Source organism: Cryptomeria japonica, chromosome 3 (genome assembly GCF_030272615.1).
Source record: "Cryptomeria japonica chromosome 3, Sugi_1.0, whole genome shotgun sequence".
NCBI classification, from domain to species: domain Eukaryota; kingdom Viridiplantae; phylum Streptophyta; class Pinopsida; order Cupressales; family Cupressaceae; genus Cryptomeria; species Cryptomeria japonica.
The window spans coordinates 178666689-178686724 of NC_081407.1; the positions used below are offsets into that span (position 1 = coordinate 178666689).

General features: G+C 36.3%; 1 protein-coding gene across 1 annotated transcript in view; it reads right to left on the reverse strand.

Moving 5' to 3' along the window:
• Window positions 1-9968: 9968 nt before the first annotated feature.
• The window catches only part of LOC131037323 (uncharacterized), a 56105-nt gene continuing 46037 nt past the window's right edge, over window positions 9969-20036 (reverse strand). Inside the window, exon 6 of the mRNA XM_057969428.2 lies at window positions 9969-12410. Within this exon, the coding sequence (XP_057825411.2) occupies window positions 10374-12410 (2037 nt within the window). The 3' untranslated portion in view covers window positions 9969-10373. The remainder of the gene's footprint in view (window positions 12411-20036) is intronic.

A 20036-nucleotide genomic window follows, 5' to 3' on the forward strand; every position in this document is an offset into this window, starting at 1 on the left:
TCAAATAAAGATGTTGAATTACTTATTAAGATAGTGAACATAGATAATATTCGTTGATACAAAAATGTTATGGGTGTTTAATGCTTTGATGCTTTTATTGGTATTTTTTTCCATTACTCTTGCAAAATAGAAGTTGTAAGTATTGCTTGTTATTTGGTAAATAGATCTCATACTTCTCTCTAATCAATTAGACATTATTTTAGGTGCAAAAAGATAAACAGTCATTTATTTCACACATTAGAGTTTGGTTGTGAGACTTATGATCATGTGCCTAAATAAAAACAATCTAATTTAGATTTTAAGGCTAAAAAGTGTATTTTGTTAGTTATGGTGAAAATATTAAAGGTTATAAACTTTCAAATCCTCTAGTATTGAAAATGGTTTATTCCAATAATGTGATTTTGAGGGAACTTGGAGTTTTTGATTTATGTAGAACAACTAAAGGATGACGAAATATTAAAAAATACATTTAAAGATTAAAAAATGAGAGGCAAGAACGACCCTTGGTTGATAAAAAAAATGAGAAGCAAGAAATTACACTACTGAAAGAATAAATTAGACAAGCAATAAGAGAGAAAGAGGGGCTGAAAGAATAAATTAGACAAGCAATAAGAGAGAAAGAGGGGGGGGGGAGGTTTAGAGTATAGTTCAAAAAAAAGACAGGAAACGTTTCTTGCTCAACCCTTACGAGTTCCACAAGACAATAGAAATAGGCTAAAAGGTGTATCCCACCAAGGTTAAGTATGTGTTTTCTATTACACTAATGATGAACCTATATACGTGAATAAATATCTCTCTTTAAAATAGAGGAATTCTTGGAAGGAAGCCATGAAGAAAGAATGGTGGTTGTAAATAAGTGTGACACTTGGGATCTAGTTGACTTGCATAAAGGAAGAAAGCCTACAGAATGAAGGTGAATTTTTAAAAAAATTAAAATGGTGCAAGGCTAAACTAGTGGTACAAAGTCATTTTCAAGTTGAAAGAATGGGTTTCAATGAAATTTTTCTCTTGTTGTTAAACAAATTCCATTAGGTTTGCAATTTCAATTGTTGATGCTTACGATTTTGAAGTAAATGTATGTTAAAATTGTAGTTTGCGTGGAGACCTTGAAGAAAAAAATTCTATGAAACATATTAATTTTGTGGTAAAAGAAAAGAAAATTTGGTTTCCAAATTAAAGATATTTTTAATGGTTTGAAGCAATCATCTTGGAAGTAGTATCAAAAGCCTAATATTTTTGTTTTAACCTAGTTTGTTGGATTAAATTTGATTGTTGTGTTTATTGTAAACAAGTTATAGTCATTTGTTAATCATCTTAATGTTGACGATGTGTTGTTCATTAGAAACAATAAGAAAATGAGTAAGGAACATAAAAATGAGTCTTCAAATAATTTGATATGAAGGATTTAAGAGTTGTAAAAAAATATTTGAATATAGAATTCAACAAGGATCAAGCTATTATACTTGAGTAAATTAGATTAAATATTTTGAAACTATTTTACAAACTTGATATGTAGGATAGTAAACTAGTGAGTAAGCCTTTACCTATATTTAACTCTCTATCAAAAAATGTCTTGAATATAATGATTTTTAAAATAGGTAAATTGTTCATTTGTGCTAATATTGTAGGAAACACGTTTTATGTTGTTATAGTGAATACTAGATTAAATATAGTCCATGTAGGTGGAGTTCTTAGCAATTAAGCTTCTCCAGAGCAACTTGCTCGGATACCAATTGATGAAATAGGTCTGATTCTGGGCAAACAACTAAGAGGGGGAGTGAATCAATTGTCTCAAAAACTCACAAAAATTAAACTTAATCTCAGATCTCATAATTAAGCATGAAAGCATAAATCAGATATACAGTATGAACACACATAACACCAAGATTTTTGACATGGAAAACCCGGTAAAGAGAAAAACCATGGTGGGAACCTACCCACAATATGATGATACTCTGTTAGAAGTATATAAAATGTTACAATGGGGAATGCACATGCATCCAGGCACATTGCCTAGAGCTCACTGCTCAGGAACAAGAAAGGGCTACAACACAAGGAAGACTCATTTTCTTACAAACAAGTTTGGATCACATCCGGAAGATCATGAACTAAGAAAATAACATCTCCTAATGTCTGGTTACAGTTATGGTTAAGCACATAGCAACTCTTCTCACACTTCTTCTCTACCTCCGAAAGATTAAGACATTATCCGCACATACACTCATCCACGGCATACATGCAATTACAAAGATGTTACATTTATTTATACATGACATCAACCTTGGCAAGATCAACAAGGTCGGCTCAACACACACAACATAATTACAAAAATATAACCATACACGCTACAATATTATATGCAGACCAAACAACGTCGGCTAAGACATAGCACGAACCCATATCACACACCTCGAATGCAAAACACCTCCAAGAATTATGCATCAAACATCTGCAACGTGCTACAAGCATCTAGTCAGCCACAAATATGAAGAACACTAATACACTAGAGAAAATCATCAATTACACGCACAACAATCAATGCAAACCACCAACAAAAAAGGCACATGATCCACAAGCATCATGAATTATCACCACAACATCTACAACTACTCAAATTACTAGAATCGCATCATTAGTATACATGCTACAATATCATATGTGAACCAAGCAATGTCGGCTAAGACATAGCACGGACCCATATCACACGCCTTGAATGCGAAACACCTCCAAGAATTATGCACGAACATCTGCAACACGCTACAAGCATCTGGTCGGCCACAAATATGAAGAACACTAACACACCGGAGAAAATCATCAATTACATGCACAATGATCAATGTGGACCACCAACACAAGAGACACACGATCCAAAAACATCCGCAAGCATCATGAATTATCACCACAACATCCGCAACAACTCAAATTACTAGAATCACATCATCATTATACCGAACTTCAAGAATACTAACTAGAATGATTCTCAACCTGAAAAAATAACTTGCGGAGCTCCAAACCACGAACCAATTAAAATGTAGATACCCATCATCATCCCAAACACTCCTCCAAATCCGCAGATCAAGATATTACAATGCAGAGCAATGCAAATCAAAATTCTAAACACTCTGGCATCACTGAACAACGGAAAAACCAGCCACAACACAGATATCCATAACTTACTCAAATCTTTATGCGGACCTCTAAAAAATTATACTGAATCATCTATACACATCCATCTAAAAACCCTTTAATTCGCAAACTCCGATAATCACCGTACAGAACAAACCAACTCATTGAAATCACTGCATCATTGCCATAGACAGAGAAATATGTTGACATCAATAACAACACATCTCTCAAACATCCTCAAATAATTCTGAAGAACATATTTGCAACATACTATCAGCAATCTCCAACACTAACAATGTTATTGGATTGAAGAATGGAGTTAAATGTATTGATCCACCTTGCATTTATCTTATATTTTAATATAAGTGTCTCCTCTATTTTCTAGTGGGTGTTGAACCCAAATAAATTTTCTCACATGTATCAATGTTCTTATTTGGTGAATAATATTGCAATTTTTATAATCGTATTGTTGCTCATGGTTTTGTTTATTTGTGATTTATCACAGTGGTTTAGTCAGATTTAAGTACTAAGTTGAATGTTTTATTGTCCATTAACCTTAATTTTCCTTGATAATTGTCAAAAGTCTCACATAAGTTACTCTAAGGATCGGACAAACTATTATAGGCGTCATGCAAGCTTTTATAAGTGATAATGGATTGTTGTATTTGTCATATCTTGCACCCTAGAAGGCGTTGGAGTAAGTACGATATCACCTTAGTAGTTCATTAATCGGTCATTAATTACTTAGGCCCATTATTACTTTATTACACTCAATCTAAACTTTAAATTGAGCTAATTATAGGACAATTTGTATCAAGTCATATGATTAACAAACCTTTCATGCTCTAATTTAATCCTCCTAAAGATTTCATCTAGGTTTTTATCTTTATGTTTTTTATAAGCATTCATTGTATCCAAATTATAATCCAGCTTTATTCACAATCAATCAATATAAGCATATTTACCATGCTTTCTTGGATCAATCTCTCTCAAGGTTGCATAACATCAACCATAGCTTCTCTTCAAATGTGATAGAGTTTTTGTTGTGGTGAAAATAGGAGATGTGGAGTTATCTATCAACTCCAACATGGTACCAGAGCTCCAAATCTACAAATTCCTATTCCAATTTCAAAAGATCCAGCCTTAAGGAATTTTTCAGTGCACTTTGGACTCAAACAAACATTGTGATCATGTTCAAATCAACCAAAAACTTGTAGATCCACTGTTTTTTCATCAAAAACTAAGCAATTGATTTTTTGGGATTTTTTTTAAGGCACAAGATCTACGGTGACCCTCGGTGCACAGTGAGGCAAAACCAACCTCACAATCGCATATGAAGCAGCCAAAAACCTAAAGATCAACTATTCATATGCCAAAATCTATGACAAGAAAATTTGGGGGATTTTTTTAGCATGCTCTACAAGGCAAAGAAATTGTAGTCGTACGGATCTTTATGGTTGTACAAATCTATATATTGTGTTGTGTTGACGCAAGCATGTGTGGCAGAATTTGCAATTGTAGTTAGGAAAAATTTGCAACGATGAAAATAATCCAATGGCATTTTTAGGGGCAATGGAATATTCACAAAGAATATTCCCATGGATATTTTATGTCCATAGAATTGTTTCCCTACCACTCTTGCACCATCATAATGTTGCTTGTGCTCCGCTCCACCTCCGCACACCCCTTTGGCCTTTGTTGCAATCATATTGACAACTAAATTTGGGGGATTTTTTTAGCATGCTCTACAAGGCAAAGAAATTGTAGTCGTACAGATCTTTATGGTTGTACAAATCTATATTTTGTGTTGTGTTGACGCAAGCATGTGTGGCAGAATTTGCAATTGTAGTTAGGAAAAATTTGCAACGATGAAAATAATCCAATGGCATTTTTAGGGGCAATGGAATATTCACAAAGAATATTCCCATGGATATTTTATGTCCATCGAATTGTTTCCCTACCACTCTTGCACCATCATAATGTTGCTTGTGCTCCACTCCACCTCCGCACACCCCTTTGGCCTTTGTTGCAATCATATTGACAACTAGGGGCTAGGCCCCCACTACTAGCGCCCAACCACCAACCTCCTACTTTGTGATAGGACCGAGGGCTATTTTTTTAAGCCCGCAGGTTGCCTTCTAAGCCAAATAGGGCAATTTTTACGAAATCAGCTATAACTTGGGTGTATGAGCTTTATTTTTTTTCAAACAAGATATTGTTTTGAAAATTAGTTATGAGCCCAATCTAATGATATAAGTGATTTTTCCTTGTTTCTCTTTTGTGCATTTGATAGGCCTTGAAGTGAGATCTATAAGTTTGAACTTCCAAGTCCACAACTTGCACACTCGGACTTCATTTTTTATGATTCTTATGGCATCATAAAGCTGGTTCAATCATCTACACCATGTTGAGGCTTATTTTTTTCAAACGAATAAAATACCAAGTACCTGTTATTTTGATTAGATCTCAGATTTTATTTTTTGATTTCTTTTCTTGGAAATCATTCAAATCGAGTCATTTTTTATATCAAAAGAGGAACTTTTTTGAATTGTTAGCGTCCATATTGATGTATCATTTCAATTCTATTCTTTTTTCATCAAAATATCATGGATCCAAATCATATTACTCCTCTTAGTCCATTCAAATAATATGGTTGGGAAAAACAAATGGAGATTCATTTGAAGAAACAAAGGTTGTACAGAGTGACCATGGTTGCAAAACTTGAGCCCATAAGTGTTGCAAAAAAGAGAAAGTGGTTTCACATGGGTGGTGAGGGTTTTGGGACATTATTCGTGTTTATGTTTACAAATCTTCTCTTTCATGTCGAATCTTCCACAACACCCAATCAGATTTGGACTCAACTAGAGTCCTTGCTTGGGAAGCAAGATACTTTGAGAGGATTTTAGTTGGGAAATGATCTTATTGGGTTGAATCTTATAGATTTTGATAGCATCTATGAGCATCTATTTTGGCAATTGACACTCATCCGGTGACTTTCGATCCCTGATTTATGGTCTAGGGTTGTCATTGATGGCAACTCTTCTTGGTGATTCGATCTAGCGATCGTGATTCATCTTATCCGGAAGCTAGAGTTAACCGCTAGGCAGTTAATCGGTATAACAGGGTATTTCGGTAATGTTTTGGTCCAAAATGATTTCCGATGATTGCGATGTTTTTGGTGATTGTTATTGTGATCTCAATGATTGGGAAGACCCTTAGAAAGCGTGTGATTGTAATCTTTTGGTCCAGTGCTATGTTTTGTTCGAGATTGAAGCCGACTTGGAGCTACACGCTACACTTCTTGAAGCTGACTTGAAGGAGATTGCTTTTGTGTTAAGACCGGATATATAAGATCGATTTGGCGATTGATTTTCGATGTGTTAGTGGTGTGGTGATCCGTTTTGGTGCGATTGAGCACAGTTTCATGTTAGCACTTTGCTTTCAGACCAACCAGTAGCTGACTAAAACAGAAATGGAGTATTCAGCAAAGCAAAGACAGTCAGAGATTCAGTGCTTAACCGGAACACATTCTTGCATAATCAGATTCTAATTGGGAGTTTATTTCATTGTATTTTCTCATTGTAATCAAATTGTAAGTCAGTGAGACTTCCCTAAAGGTTGTAGCCTGTGGGCAACTATATTTGAGCAGTGAGCTTTAGGCAGTGAGCCTGAATGCAAGTACATTCCCCATCTATGTAATATTTATGTACTCTTGGCCATAGTATATGACTATTGTGGGTTCCTGCCCCACCGTGGTTTTTCCCTTTCCGAGTTTCCACGTAAAAATTCCAGTGTTGTGGATTTGTGTATTCTTTGTTTCATGTTTATATTCTTTTATGTTATGCATTGCTAACTGGTGGATAAAGAATAAGTTTGAGGATTTGATTTCCGCTCTATTATTGTTTGTTCTTCAAATGTTTCATTTATTGTTTATGAATATTACTACTACTACATGAACGAAAAAAATCATTAATTTGTTAGGAATATAGAGTACTATTGACATTGAGAAAAACCATGCTTCTAGTATCCTTATGCTGCCATTTTTCTAGTCATCTTGCATAGTTAATGAACAATTAGGGTCAATTATCCAATGAATTGCCGATCTTTTGTCACTACATGTTGGTGTACCATGATGCCAATCTGAACACTCCATAATACCTTCCTAGTCAATCGAGCAATCTACAACATTGTTACAAGCAATATCGTCATCCCATTTAAGTGTCTCCAACAAATTAAAGTGATCTAATGGATGCTAACAAGGATCCCATATCACTTGCAGCATTACCAAAAGTATTGCCACCAAACACACGTAACATGTTATTGAAAACCTACAACCTATTAGACAATTATAAGGCACCTATAGCATGTAACTTAATACCTACAGCACCTTCGCAAACACCTACAGCAGCACAACACGAATGAAACTCTTATAAATGACTCTTGCATCACTGACCCTACTTGGTCTATTTGGTCCATCAATAGCTTGATTGCAAGACCTAGACCTGAACAACCAAACCAAGTTCTCAAGTCATATTTGGCTCTAAAGACCTCCAATGTTATATGAGATTTTTCCTCCCTCTTTCCATTAAGCTAAATTGAAGATTGTCAACTCAAAATAAGACATCAATTCTCAAATTTTAGTTTGTTATTCATGAACTTAGTAGTTAAATACTTAGCAATATTATGATAAACCTACAAAATCCTCATTTGCATAAGCTGATTTAAAGTGATAAATTTCACTATCAATGAATTTGAAATTTCTTTTTCCAAGCATTTGACTCTCAACCTAGCAATTGATTTGTTCACTTCCACTCAAAACTCAGCCTCCTTGACCTAAAATAACGCAAGGCACATAAATGGCCAACACCAATCCATAAGAGTACCCTCCAAGGGATCAACAATTTGTGTTGGTGTTGCTCGGGCGAAGGGAGTCCTCTCCCATTGTGTTGGTCAAGCCAAGAAACCTTCTCTCATAGCATTGGTCAAGCCAAACTACCCTCCACATAGTTTGCGTTGAGCATCTCTTACCCATCGGCGTTGGTTGAGCATTAAATTCCTATCTCATTTAGGCGATCCCCGAGTAAATCGAGGTGATCAGTGAGCGTGTGCATTTGCTTTCCCATTTTTTGCAGGTCTAGGATCCTTCAATACAGAATAGAAGTGTCATCTCCATACTGATCCATATTGTTCAAGATGCAGATCTTTTATTCTTTCAACTAATTTGCATTCATTGATGCCAGTGAAAGTCAAATCAAATTATGCCACAAGGTTTTTGTCATGTAAGCTTTTAACAAATCCATCAAAATCTTTCCCTATGATTGGTATAACTAATTTCTGATCTGTGAAAACTTGATTTAGATTGGACCTTAATCATGTAGCATGAAAAGGAATTGAAGTTCAAAGAAAGAGGAGGCATTTTAATTTTTAGTTTCATCATGTTGTCATGCATTAGTACAAAAAATCAACCTGCTCATAGCTAAAAAGCAATGAAAAAGTGTTCTTTATTTCTAGTTCACTTGAGGTGCGAGAATGAAGAGACTCAACCAATAGGTCGAGTGAAGATATGAACCTGAAGGTTAAGAGCACAATGAAAATGTTGGAACTTGAGTTCCTCTGACTATTCATGATTATAATTATCACAGCCAGCAAGGCATGTCGTTGGGGTTCTCAAAATGCCTGTTGGTATGTTATATTACTGTACACTATGCTCAAGTTATATATAATGTATTTGGTTCTCCAAAGTAAGAAAGGTCGAGCACAATGATATCCAGTTTGATGGCCAAATTGCATTAGCCAACAATGTAAGCTAGATTCAAACAATATCTATTATTTCAAGCTTTGCATTTGCATTCAAGCACGTTCAATTCTAACAGTCGGTTTAGAAGGCCACTGGACCCTGGTATAATGAATGCCTTCCAGTAAATCTTCTTCTATGTTATCAAAGAATTTAACTGCCACAGGAAACTATTTGAAGTCATCGAGAAGTTAAAAACTAACAAACTTAACAGGCTTAACTTGTTTGTTCATGCAGAAGATTCCCAAGCCTGCATCTATCTTATTCATTTTATCTCAAATACAATCGATCGTACAATCAGTAATACACATAGACCCTCTATGGATAGGTTAAGGCAAACTAGTAAAATAAGGTCTTTATACACAATGAGCACAACACAATGGTAAGAACTAAGGTTGCCGATCAAGAGAAATTATATGCAAGACTATTGAATTAGACTAAACTAAAGAAATCATGGCAATTCCCTCTAAAATGATATAATTTGCAGTCCCCAAGTAATCAAAATATACATTCTAGGTAATAGAATGGACCATTTTTTTGTTTTGCTCTGAACCATAATCATTTTTGTAACATTGTACTGCATTGGGACTGTAAAGAATACATGATGCCTTGCAAAAGTGATCACAAGCAGCATTTTTATAGCAAGCGGCCTGCTACATTTTTCATCCTTAATAGTCTTTAGCTCTTCAATTCTGCTCAAAAATCTTGGGAACTGTATTATAACATCCCAAGTACAACGCATGTAGACTGTGATACTGAAAACCCTAGGTAAAGAATGCATACCTTAAAACATAATGCATAGCCTCATGTTAATCTAGATACAACCTCAGCTGATTAAGGTCTGGTTAATATCACCTTTGAGACCATATGATGTGGTTCATATTTGCACCATCTACGATCACTGTATTTCAAAAGTAGTGAAATAATACAATTTTTATTTAAAATAATGGACTTGCTAGTGATGGAAATAAATTAGAATTGCACATCAATATTATTGATTTTCAAATGATGTTACTTTTAACGTCTAGAATCTCAGCTTAACATGATAGAACTTCAATAGGACTTGAATTTATTTCAATTAAAACACTAATTTTAGTATATTAAAAAAATGTCTAGGCTAAGCACAAATAAGAAACAATGGAAAAGCTGATGCATTCTGATTAATGCAAGTTGTAACCCTCCTTGCAGTGACCACAGCTTCAGTCACAGAACTATGATGACAATGATTAGTTATCAAAAGTTACCTAAGGCCTCTATTTCTCAAATTCTGGCTCCTAAAGATAGCATATAGCGACATCTGTAAATTTAGACTTATTTCAGGGCTCAATGATTTATGTTACACAACCCTTCAAACTCCCGACATAAACTCTGTGTACAGTTAAAGTCGCTGCTCTATGACCTTGTCATAAAATAGACCCATAATACAACAATTGAAATGCAAATCACAACTGCTTCATGACACTATTGTTGGAGATGCAACATGTAGATGCCTGTATTGCTTCAATTTTGAAATTGCTTCATGGGTTTTACCTTCTAAAAGTTCCACATAAACTACTGACAACACAGCCATAGTACTTGTAGGCATCAGTGACACGGCCTGTGTTGAATATTGGTGTGCTTGTTGAAAATCACCTTGCATTGCAGACACAGCAGCTAAATTTACATAAAGAGAGCAACGCGCTCGACCTCCTGTTATATGAGAGATATTTTGAGATTCAGCCAAATTTCCAGCTAAAGATGGATGGTAGACCACAGAATTATCTTCACCATCTCCACTGGCTTCACTATTTTCACCACTTCTCCACTTGTGGCCATCTTCATTGGCATTGACAGCTAAATCAATACTGTTGCCTTCTTCCATGCAAACTGACAATTGCTCAGCTGCTTCTTTGATGCGGTTTAGATGGCACAAAGCTTCAGCTGCATATATGCGAGCAAGATATATGTATTCCCTTGAATACATTGGCTGCTGTAAAAGCAACTCTGCAGTAGTTAATGCTTTCAAAGGATTCTCAAGGGACAGTTCAACATATGCAAGGCTTGCCAAAACAGCTTGAGTTACCAACATGTTTTCCTTCCTTCGCATTTCTTCATAAGTATCAACTGAGGAAGATATTGCATTGCCTGAACCAGTATTGCCTTTGGATTCTTTGGCATCACCATTTGCATTCACTTGGTTTGTCAATCCTGCAGTTGTATTTGATGCCCCTCTTGATTCTCCAGTTGATGTACTGTTTTGATTATGATTTCTAAAACCTACTGTTGCTTGGTTTGAGTCTTCATCTTCTGTCTTTTCAGTTGATAAGACTGACTCAATAAGGCTATTGTCATTTCGCTTAAGAAGCCATAATGACATCTGCAAACACTGCCGTGCAAATAACATAGAAAGTTTAACTGGTTGACCAAGCTGGAAAAATGTTTCCTCCACAGGAATAAATGGGCTCAGATTATCAAAACCTTCATCTGAATCTGACTTGCTTTCTGATGAAAAGGGTGTGGTGATTCCATCCTGTAACACAATATGACGCCACCTCCCATCACCAAAAACATTTACTTTCAGGCAATCCTCTCTAACACTTGAATCAGATTTGGGCATTTTTAATAGACCTTTTTCCTGGGCAGAATTGCAACACTCTGCAAGACGTAGCCATAGAAGAGGTTGATTGTAATAAAGGCAGCAAGCTAGTTGAAAACATTGAGCTGCTACAGTTGGATTCCCACGCATCAAATGTAGCATACCACAGTTATACATGATAGATTGAGATTTATCCTGAGAAAATTTTGACAGATTGAGGGGCTGTTCAGCACCAAGAGATGCAATACTCTGATATGCCTTCTTGAAATATATAGCTGCTATATTGTCTTTCCTCAATTTGTGATGAATACAACCAAGATTGTTCCAGAGCATACATGACATCCCTTGCTCTGCTCTACTACTGCATGTTGTCAAAAGTTTTATGGCTTTACGGTGATTACCACGACAATACTCCAGCTGAGCCTTCAAGAGCAATTCTGTTGATGAATCCCTCCCACGGGCAATATGCATAGCCAATTTCACTTCTCGTTTTGTTGCCTTCAGATTTCTAGTAAGAAGGAGAAGCCGAACCTTGTAAAGATGCAATTGCAGTTTCAAGTCATTTGCAGGTGCTGGTCTTTCTACAGTTGGTCTTGCTAAATCAGTTGATATTGACAAAGGAGCAGAAGACCTTCCTAGATTTTGACTATCACTGTCAAAAGTTGACAATAGAGCCTCATAGTCACAGGCTTCATCTGATAATGTCCGCGTAAGACTGCTCTCATTATTGACTATAGCAACAGGTGCAGTGGAAGTATTCATAATTGCCGCACCACTGGCAGCTTCAGCTACTGTTAAATTCACTGGGGTTGAAGAAGGCTTTAATGGTTGATTTGTTGACTGATACTGCACGTTACTCCCACTCTCTGCTACATAACCAAAAACAAATGCTTTCTCCATGTATTGTACCACATCCTGCACACAAATTATCAAGTGTAAAATATCTCTTTAAAATAAGTTTCAAGTAACATGTAAAGCAGAAGTACACACAGAAATCTGAAATATAAGAACAATCTAATGACCATTCTAAAGAACTATGAGAAACAGTAACTGTGGACTGTCGAGTCAAAACTAGGTTGACACTGCTCTTTTAGAGTTAATACTGAAGGGAAAATCAAAAAGAGGAATGATCGATAAGTTAAGCTCTGTCTCATGCAAAGTATCAAATGGATGGATATGTAGCATCTCAAGTAAACCTGATCAAAGAAACTTAATAGGTTAAGACTTACTTGTTTTTTAATCGCCAATTAAAAAACATACCCCATAGGTATGATCCCATCACCAAGAGAAACTTTCATAGTTAAGGGTTACATGTGACGCTGCATATCCATCCATTTAATATTTTCATGAGATAGAGTCTAGTGTGCACGCACGTGTTTGTGTGTGTGTGTGTGTATTTATATATATATTCATCCATTTAATATTATGCTAGCCAATTAAAAAACATACCACATAGATATGATCCCATCACCACGAGAAACTTTCAAAGTTAAGGATTAAACGTTATGCTGCACATCCATCCATTTAATATTATCCATATCCTATGTTTATCCTTCCATAAGCACAGGGTGTACATAGTGTTATCGGGAAAAAGTGTATAATTTAGTAATGTTAATTATGGATAGTTAGTTAGCCGACAGGTAGGTAGTTGGAGTCACGACGGTTGTGTCGCACCCCTTCGGCTGTCATATATTGTACCACCCCTGGGTGTTGGAGGACATGTAACATTGACGACAGATTATAATATGAACATCCTTTGACATTAATGGCAAGCTTATTCTGGTACTTCTTTTGCATTGGCATTGTGCATTACTGTTCGATTTCTGTATTCTTCCTGTTTACCCAGTGAGGTAAACATTTGGCGCCATTGCCGGGGATCTGGATAAGTGGCTGCTTTCGTCTTGGACCTTGTTATGGCGAGTACATCCTCCGTTTCTACATTCAACAGGTTCACGCCAGATTTGGGACAATTGCCATCATCATGGTCCCCCGGACCGCACCACTTGCAAAGTTTTTGTGGTGCTTCCTCCACTATACAGTCTCTGGCAAAATGCCCCCAGTGATTGCAAGCTCGGCATTGTATCATCGGCCGCCCTTTAGCGTCGTATTGGATTCGGCTTCTATTATTCGTATTGTTATTATTACCTCTTCCTCGCCTGTTGTTTCGATAGCCGCCAGATGAGGCGTTGTTGCTCGCAGGCTGGGACGTGCCGGCTGACGCAGATGGTTCTGTAAAGAGAACCTGTTGGTTACGTGTCCTCATATTGTACAGACACTCCTTGGTAAGGTGCCCGGCAATCTGACAAATATCGCAAAATGCTTTTTTCGGACAAGACCCCTTGGTGTGTCCGTCGGTACGGCAGTCCGTGCACCATAACTCCCCTTCGTCGCCCTTGCTTGTGCTTCCCCTCCTTGACTTTATCTTGGTTGTATATCTATATTACATTGTCTCCATTTTGTTGTTAGTCGTCGGAGACGACTTCTTTTTTGGGGGGGATGATGTTATCGGGAAAAAGTGTATAATTTAGTAATGTTAATTATGGATAGTTAGTTAGCCGACGGGTAGGTAGTTGGAGTCGCGACGGTTGTGTCGCACCCCTTCGGCTGTCATATATTGTACCACCCCCAGGTGTTGGAGGACATGTAACATTGACGACAGATTATAATATGAACATCCTTTGACATTAATGGCAAGCTTATTCTGGTACTTCTTTTGTATTGGCATTGTGCATTACTGTTCGATTTCTGTATTCTTCCTGTTTACCCAGTGAGGTAAACACATAGAAGCATTGTTTGTTGAGAATAAAAAGCTAATACAACAAAACAAAAAAAATATATAGCTAACACAACAGTAACTTTGAAAATAAATACTAGAAGAAAACCTTACTGGATGCTACATAACCAAACCACAATTATTCAGTTTGTGTATGGCATCAGCCTCAGTTTTTTTTTGTAATGACATCTGTAAGCAGGACTAAAAAGTTTCGTGTTCCTTGCCTTATTATTTCCAATGCATAAATGGAAGGCCCTAGAAGAAATGATTGTCAGTAGAAATAAGTAATTGAGTAGATAATTTGCCTCCTAAAGATACCGACATAGTGAAAAAGTATAATTCCTAAGTTGCCCAATTGGGTACAGGTATGGATACATGTGTACAGGCGGTGGCAGTTTTTCAGCCTATAAATATAATTAAGTTTAGAATGCCATATAACATGCATATGCTAAACAAAACCATTACAAATTTCAAACTTTGAAATATAATATACTAATTTAAATTTAGTAATTCAATATCAAAAGGATCAATCTTGAATGTCGTGATAGATAATCATTGTTCAATAATAAAATGGGTCATCAACAAGACCAAAATCATCAACATTAACACTAGATGATGCAAGTAGATTAGGAGAACCACAAGGAACCCCATTGCTACTCAGGCTTAAAGTATGCTGGCTACTCAACTCCTCGAATACTGCATGTGCAACATAACATAGATCCAAGTTAGTTCACTCCAGTTCTACACCCCACAACTTTGTTGCCCCTTACTGGTACTCATCATTTTTGTGAGTTAGGAGATACAAATTGGAATGCATGAAAAGTAGCTCTTCTGCTTTACTTCATGCCAGGCAGTTGTGCTTTACTGAGTAGATGAAGGAATATGTAATCCTATTCCATTAAGTTGAAGAAGACCTAACTACCTATTGAAGCAAAGGGAACTCTCATTAGAGTTGTTAAACCAATCAATTGTAAATCAAATTTCATATTTTCATAATAGTAAAACTTTAAATGAAAAAAACAAATTTAGAGAGGGGGTAAAAATTCATAAACTTATTTGCAATAAAGCTTTGATTGCAGGAACTAGGAGGTGTGGCAATTTTCAGTTATTGAGGTACCACCAAGAGTAAGGACCCTTCCTATACTTGTCACAAAGAGAAAAAATACTTTTGACCAATGGAGGCTACAAAATGAGTAAACTCACTTGTAACTGCATCTTTCATATCAGGATCAAGGAAGAGTTTAGTAAGTGCTTTCCTAAACCCTTCACTAACTTCCATATCAAGGTATGGTGGCACCCTTGTTGGCATGGCAAGGATCTCTTTGTTGTAATGTTTGGGAGTCAACGTGAAGGCAATAAGATGGAGTTGGCTGGTCATTTTGTTCCACCACTCAACAATAAATTGATCGCACCTCTTTGAAAAAGGTTTCTTCAAGATCTTGCTCTTTTGCATTGATGATGGATTCCCTCTTCTCAATCATCAAGTTCATGCCATCATAAACCTCTCCCAAGGATGGCATATCCATGTCAATAAAGCAGATCATATGCATGATGAGCCCAGTGAAACTAGGAAACTATTCCACATTATCCCACCAAGTGTCATCTAGAATCACTTACTTTACATTTGCTACTCTCTCAGTGTTGGATCAGCTTTATATGGACCATGATTGTTTGATGACCATACCAGAAAGCACCCCTTGCACCTTCACAAGTCATCTCAATACAATTGCGATGGATGCAAATCTAAACTCAACAACCTGTTTGAAAATAAAAAATTTAATAAAAAAAAGGAATGTGTACTAAATTTTTTTTAAATAAGTTACTAAAGTAAAACATTAAATTTAAAGATTGCATTGTTGGAGTGAAGGGTTGCCTAGAGGTTTAGGGCCATCCTCCACAAGCAGTAGAACCCCTAGAATTTTGGAACAAGGGAGCATAGGAGTGAAAGCCTCAATCACCATGGTACATCTAGCAGAATGGCTACTCCCACATCAACAACCTCTAGGAGAGGTAGAGAGTCAAGCTTGACTTAAGCAAGTTCCCTTTGTCTCCAACTCACCATTTCTCCAATTCATGCCTAGCCACCTGCCAAGGAAAACCCTAAAAAAGAAGATGGAGCTCTCACTAGTTGGGAGCCAGTTAATAATGCTGCCCCTAGAGATGTGTAACGAAATCCTGATGGTCAAGATCATCCCTCTATTGCCATTTTATTAATTGCTTGGTGCTCTTTGGGCTTTGGCCTTTGTTTGTTTTTGTCTTTGTTCAGGACTCAATCCTGTTTGACTTTGTGAATGTGACTTTCTGCCTTTTTTTGTGAATATTGTACTATCTTATTGTTCACAATATAATGTTTAATAGGAATATTCATCAAAAAAAATTGCATTGTTTGAACTACCTTTAGTAGCTCTAATTGTGAGAATGATCTAAATATGCCCTATGAGATGTGGTGATTTGTGATGAAAATTTAGATCTCTACAGTCTCAAAATAGATTTGCTTGATCTAATATATTTTCGTACCCAGCTTCTATAGCATGAGGTTGAGCGAATACATAGCACAATGTGTCCAAAATACACGTGAGAACCATATCTCAAGCCGCATACCAACCACTCTACAATTTTTTGCATGTCCATTATGACTTGGACGATATTTTTGAGTACCCACTTCTCGAGCTCGAATACACTAGATAAGGATGCCAACAATAAATTGTGCATTTTTCATCTACCCCTCAATCCATAACTTTCAAAAACATTGACCCTTTAGGGTATGCAAGAGAAAACATTTTAGCAATTGGCACCCAAAAAATAGTGGACAGAACAAATAATGAAGCGAAGGCGCAGGCTGCCCTCCTTGCCATTAATCTGGCAATCCAATTATCAGTTTGTAGGCTTAACTTAGAGGAAAACTCTAACAAAATTGTTGATGGAATATCAAAAGGTGAACAGCAAAATTGGAAACTAAACAAATTTATTAAAATTATATACTTCAAAGTTACTCATATAAAATGTGATGGTAATAGGGTGGCAGATTTATTATCAAACTGGGGCTGCAATCATACGAATGATAATAATCAAGAAAGGTCGGATGATTTCCAAGATGTAATCATGGATGAGGAACTGGTGTATGGTTAAAGAAAGGACTTGGATGGGACTTGAGCCCCTTCCTATATTGAGTTGGCAGATGAAGAGGATCGGCCACCACATGATGCTAATTCATACAGTACGCCGCCGAGGACATAAGCATTAATAAATAGTGACTTAAATCCCGTACAGCTGCATAATGTTGATCATGTGAGGTTAATAAATTTTAAACCTAGACAAATTGAGGACCTTATTGAAGAATACCATATGGTGTGGAAGAAGAGTTGTTTCACATTGTGGAAGAGTCATGCGAGTAGTCATGGAAAGTCCAGTGCAGGAAAATGGAAGCAAACTTTTTGCGCTCTATATCATCTTTAAGAATCTGATACTGAACATCAACATCCTTGGGATGCCCTGAACAATCAACAACTCTAAGGAAATAAGGGCCCTACATATAATCAATTGACATATCAAACCAGCACAAAGAGGACAATATGACTTCTAAATATAGTGACAGTAATTTCCTCCTAGTTGGTAAATCATTTAGAAGGTAAGACTACATCAAACTAGTTGGAGATCCACTAAAAATTTTATCTTCTAACTAACTGAAAACGTTGCTGTAGAACTCCCTTTAAAGATTATACAAAGAAAAAACAGTTAGAGGCTTCAACAAACACCACAGCTCAAATTTTGATTGCTTATGGGTGGTTTTGGCTAATAAAGAAACATAATATTTCATGGTGTTGGAAAAAAGCAATGTTCCACGGGGATGCATCTACTCCCCAAAATCTCCATGTTTCTATGACAGGAACATCCCCAAGATGCAGGGACTTGGAGGGGACGTCCCCTCACCATTCCAACACACACCACCCAATACTTGGAGAGACATTTCCAGGATGTTCCCGTTTCTTTAGATGACTCCAAAGAGTTTCCTGAACGTCTCAGAGACATCCAAACATCCTTTACGGTGGATCTACAAAATTTAATTTAACACAAAAAAAACAATTTGTTTTTCTTGAAATGCATGTCATAGGCCCGAACCTGAATGGCCTATGAGCCCCACCTAAACTCTAAATACTCACAAAAACTTACAAATAGACATCTAAGCCTCATTCCAACTCACTCCAAAGTCTCAACAACAAAGTTGAAAATTGCAACAAGGTAGGCTTCTTTCGTGACTTTATCTATTGTTCGATTTAGTAACTAATAAATAAATACTAATTTCAGTCGACAACTTTAGTAATTAATTTAGGGTTTTACAATTTACATTGTTGCAAATTTCAATTTCAATACATCATTTTCATTTTACAAGTAAATAATGATCAAATTTTAATTTTAAAAAATTTTGAACAATGATATTTTTTTTAGATGTTCAATATTTTTGTCAAATTAAGACTTTAACTTTTGTTATCCTTTACTTCTATGCTCCATGCAACCTAAACTAAGAAAAATAAAAGTGAAATCCTTGTTTGACAAAGGTTAGAAACAAGGATTCTTATTCGTGTATCCAAACAAGGGTTTGTGTATCATGTGACTTGAAGTAAGAAAAACAATGTCTTAATCCCTTGCATTATGCATGATTTGAATTTTTAATTTTAAATCATTTCTTGCAACGTCCCTATCATTGAGTATGAGGTTGAGCCTCAAGAGGTTCAAGAAAAAATTTGAAATTGAAACCGAATATGCACCTAATGAAAGCACAAAAGCAAAGAGGGGTGAAGTCACTAGTTCCATATAAAGTGTAAATGTCAGCAGCCCTTTCAAAATGCTGCAAAAAATATGCTAAGGGACCTTCTGATCCCAAGTCCACTTTAAAACAATTTGCTACTAAGGGCACTAGGTCGTAGAAGTGCCACTTTTGTAAACTTGAATTCAAGATAGCATTACCAAAGTTAATGCTCACCATGTGAAAAGTTGACACAAAATTTGAAATATAAAGCTGAGATAAGTAAAGATAATGAATAAATTGCACCTACATCTGCTTCTTTGCCATTAAGAAGGAGGGCCCTTCAAAGTTCTTAATTCTACTACTTTGCAAAGGCCACAGACACATTTTCTAATTCCTTTTGGCTCGGGACCCCGGGCAGCAAAGTCTAAGAGAAAATGGAGGGTGACTAGTGATGCTCCAAACCTGCTTGCAGATTTATTCAATGTGGAATTCAAGGATGAGGTAGATAATGTCATTAGCAAATTATTTTTTGCCAAAAGCATTCCATTCCATGTGGTTTGCTATCCTTATTATAAGGAGGTTGTGGCAAAGTTAATAAGGTTGGGACCATCACATGTGCCACTAGGAGAGACTAAATTTAAAACAACAATCTTGGATAAGAAATATTCCAATATAATATTTTAATACAGAAAATAAAGGAACCATGAGTCACGAGTGGATGCAGCATAGTCATGGATAGGTAGACATATCAGGTATTGTTCATCAATATCATGGTTACATGCATAGAAAGCCCATATTTCCAAGAGTTGTTGATTGTTCAAGGCATCGTGTAATGTTGATTGATGTTCGGTTTCAGATCCTTGAAAATGATATAAAGGAGGTTGGGCCACAAAATATGATGCGAGTAGTGATATGTTTGACCCATGTGTTCAAAGTTGTAGGGAAGTTAATTGAGGCAACCTATAGATATTTGGACTTCTTGTTATGTGCATACCATGAATAATGCACTTAAGGACATGGA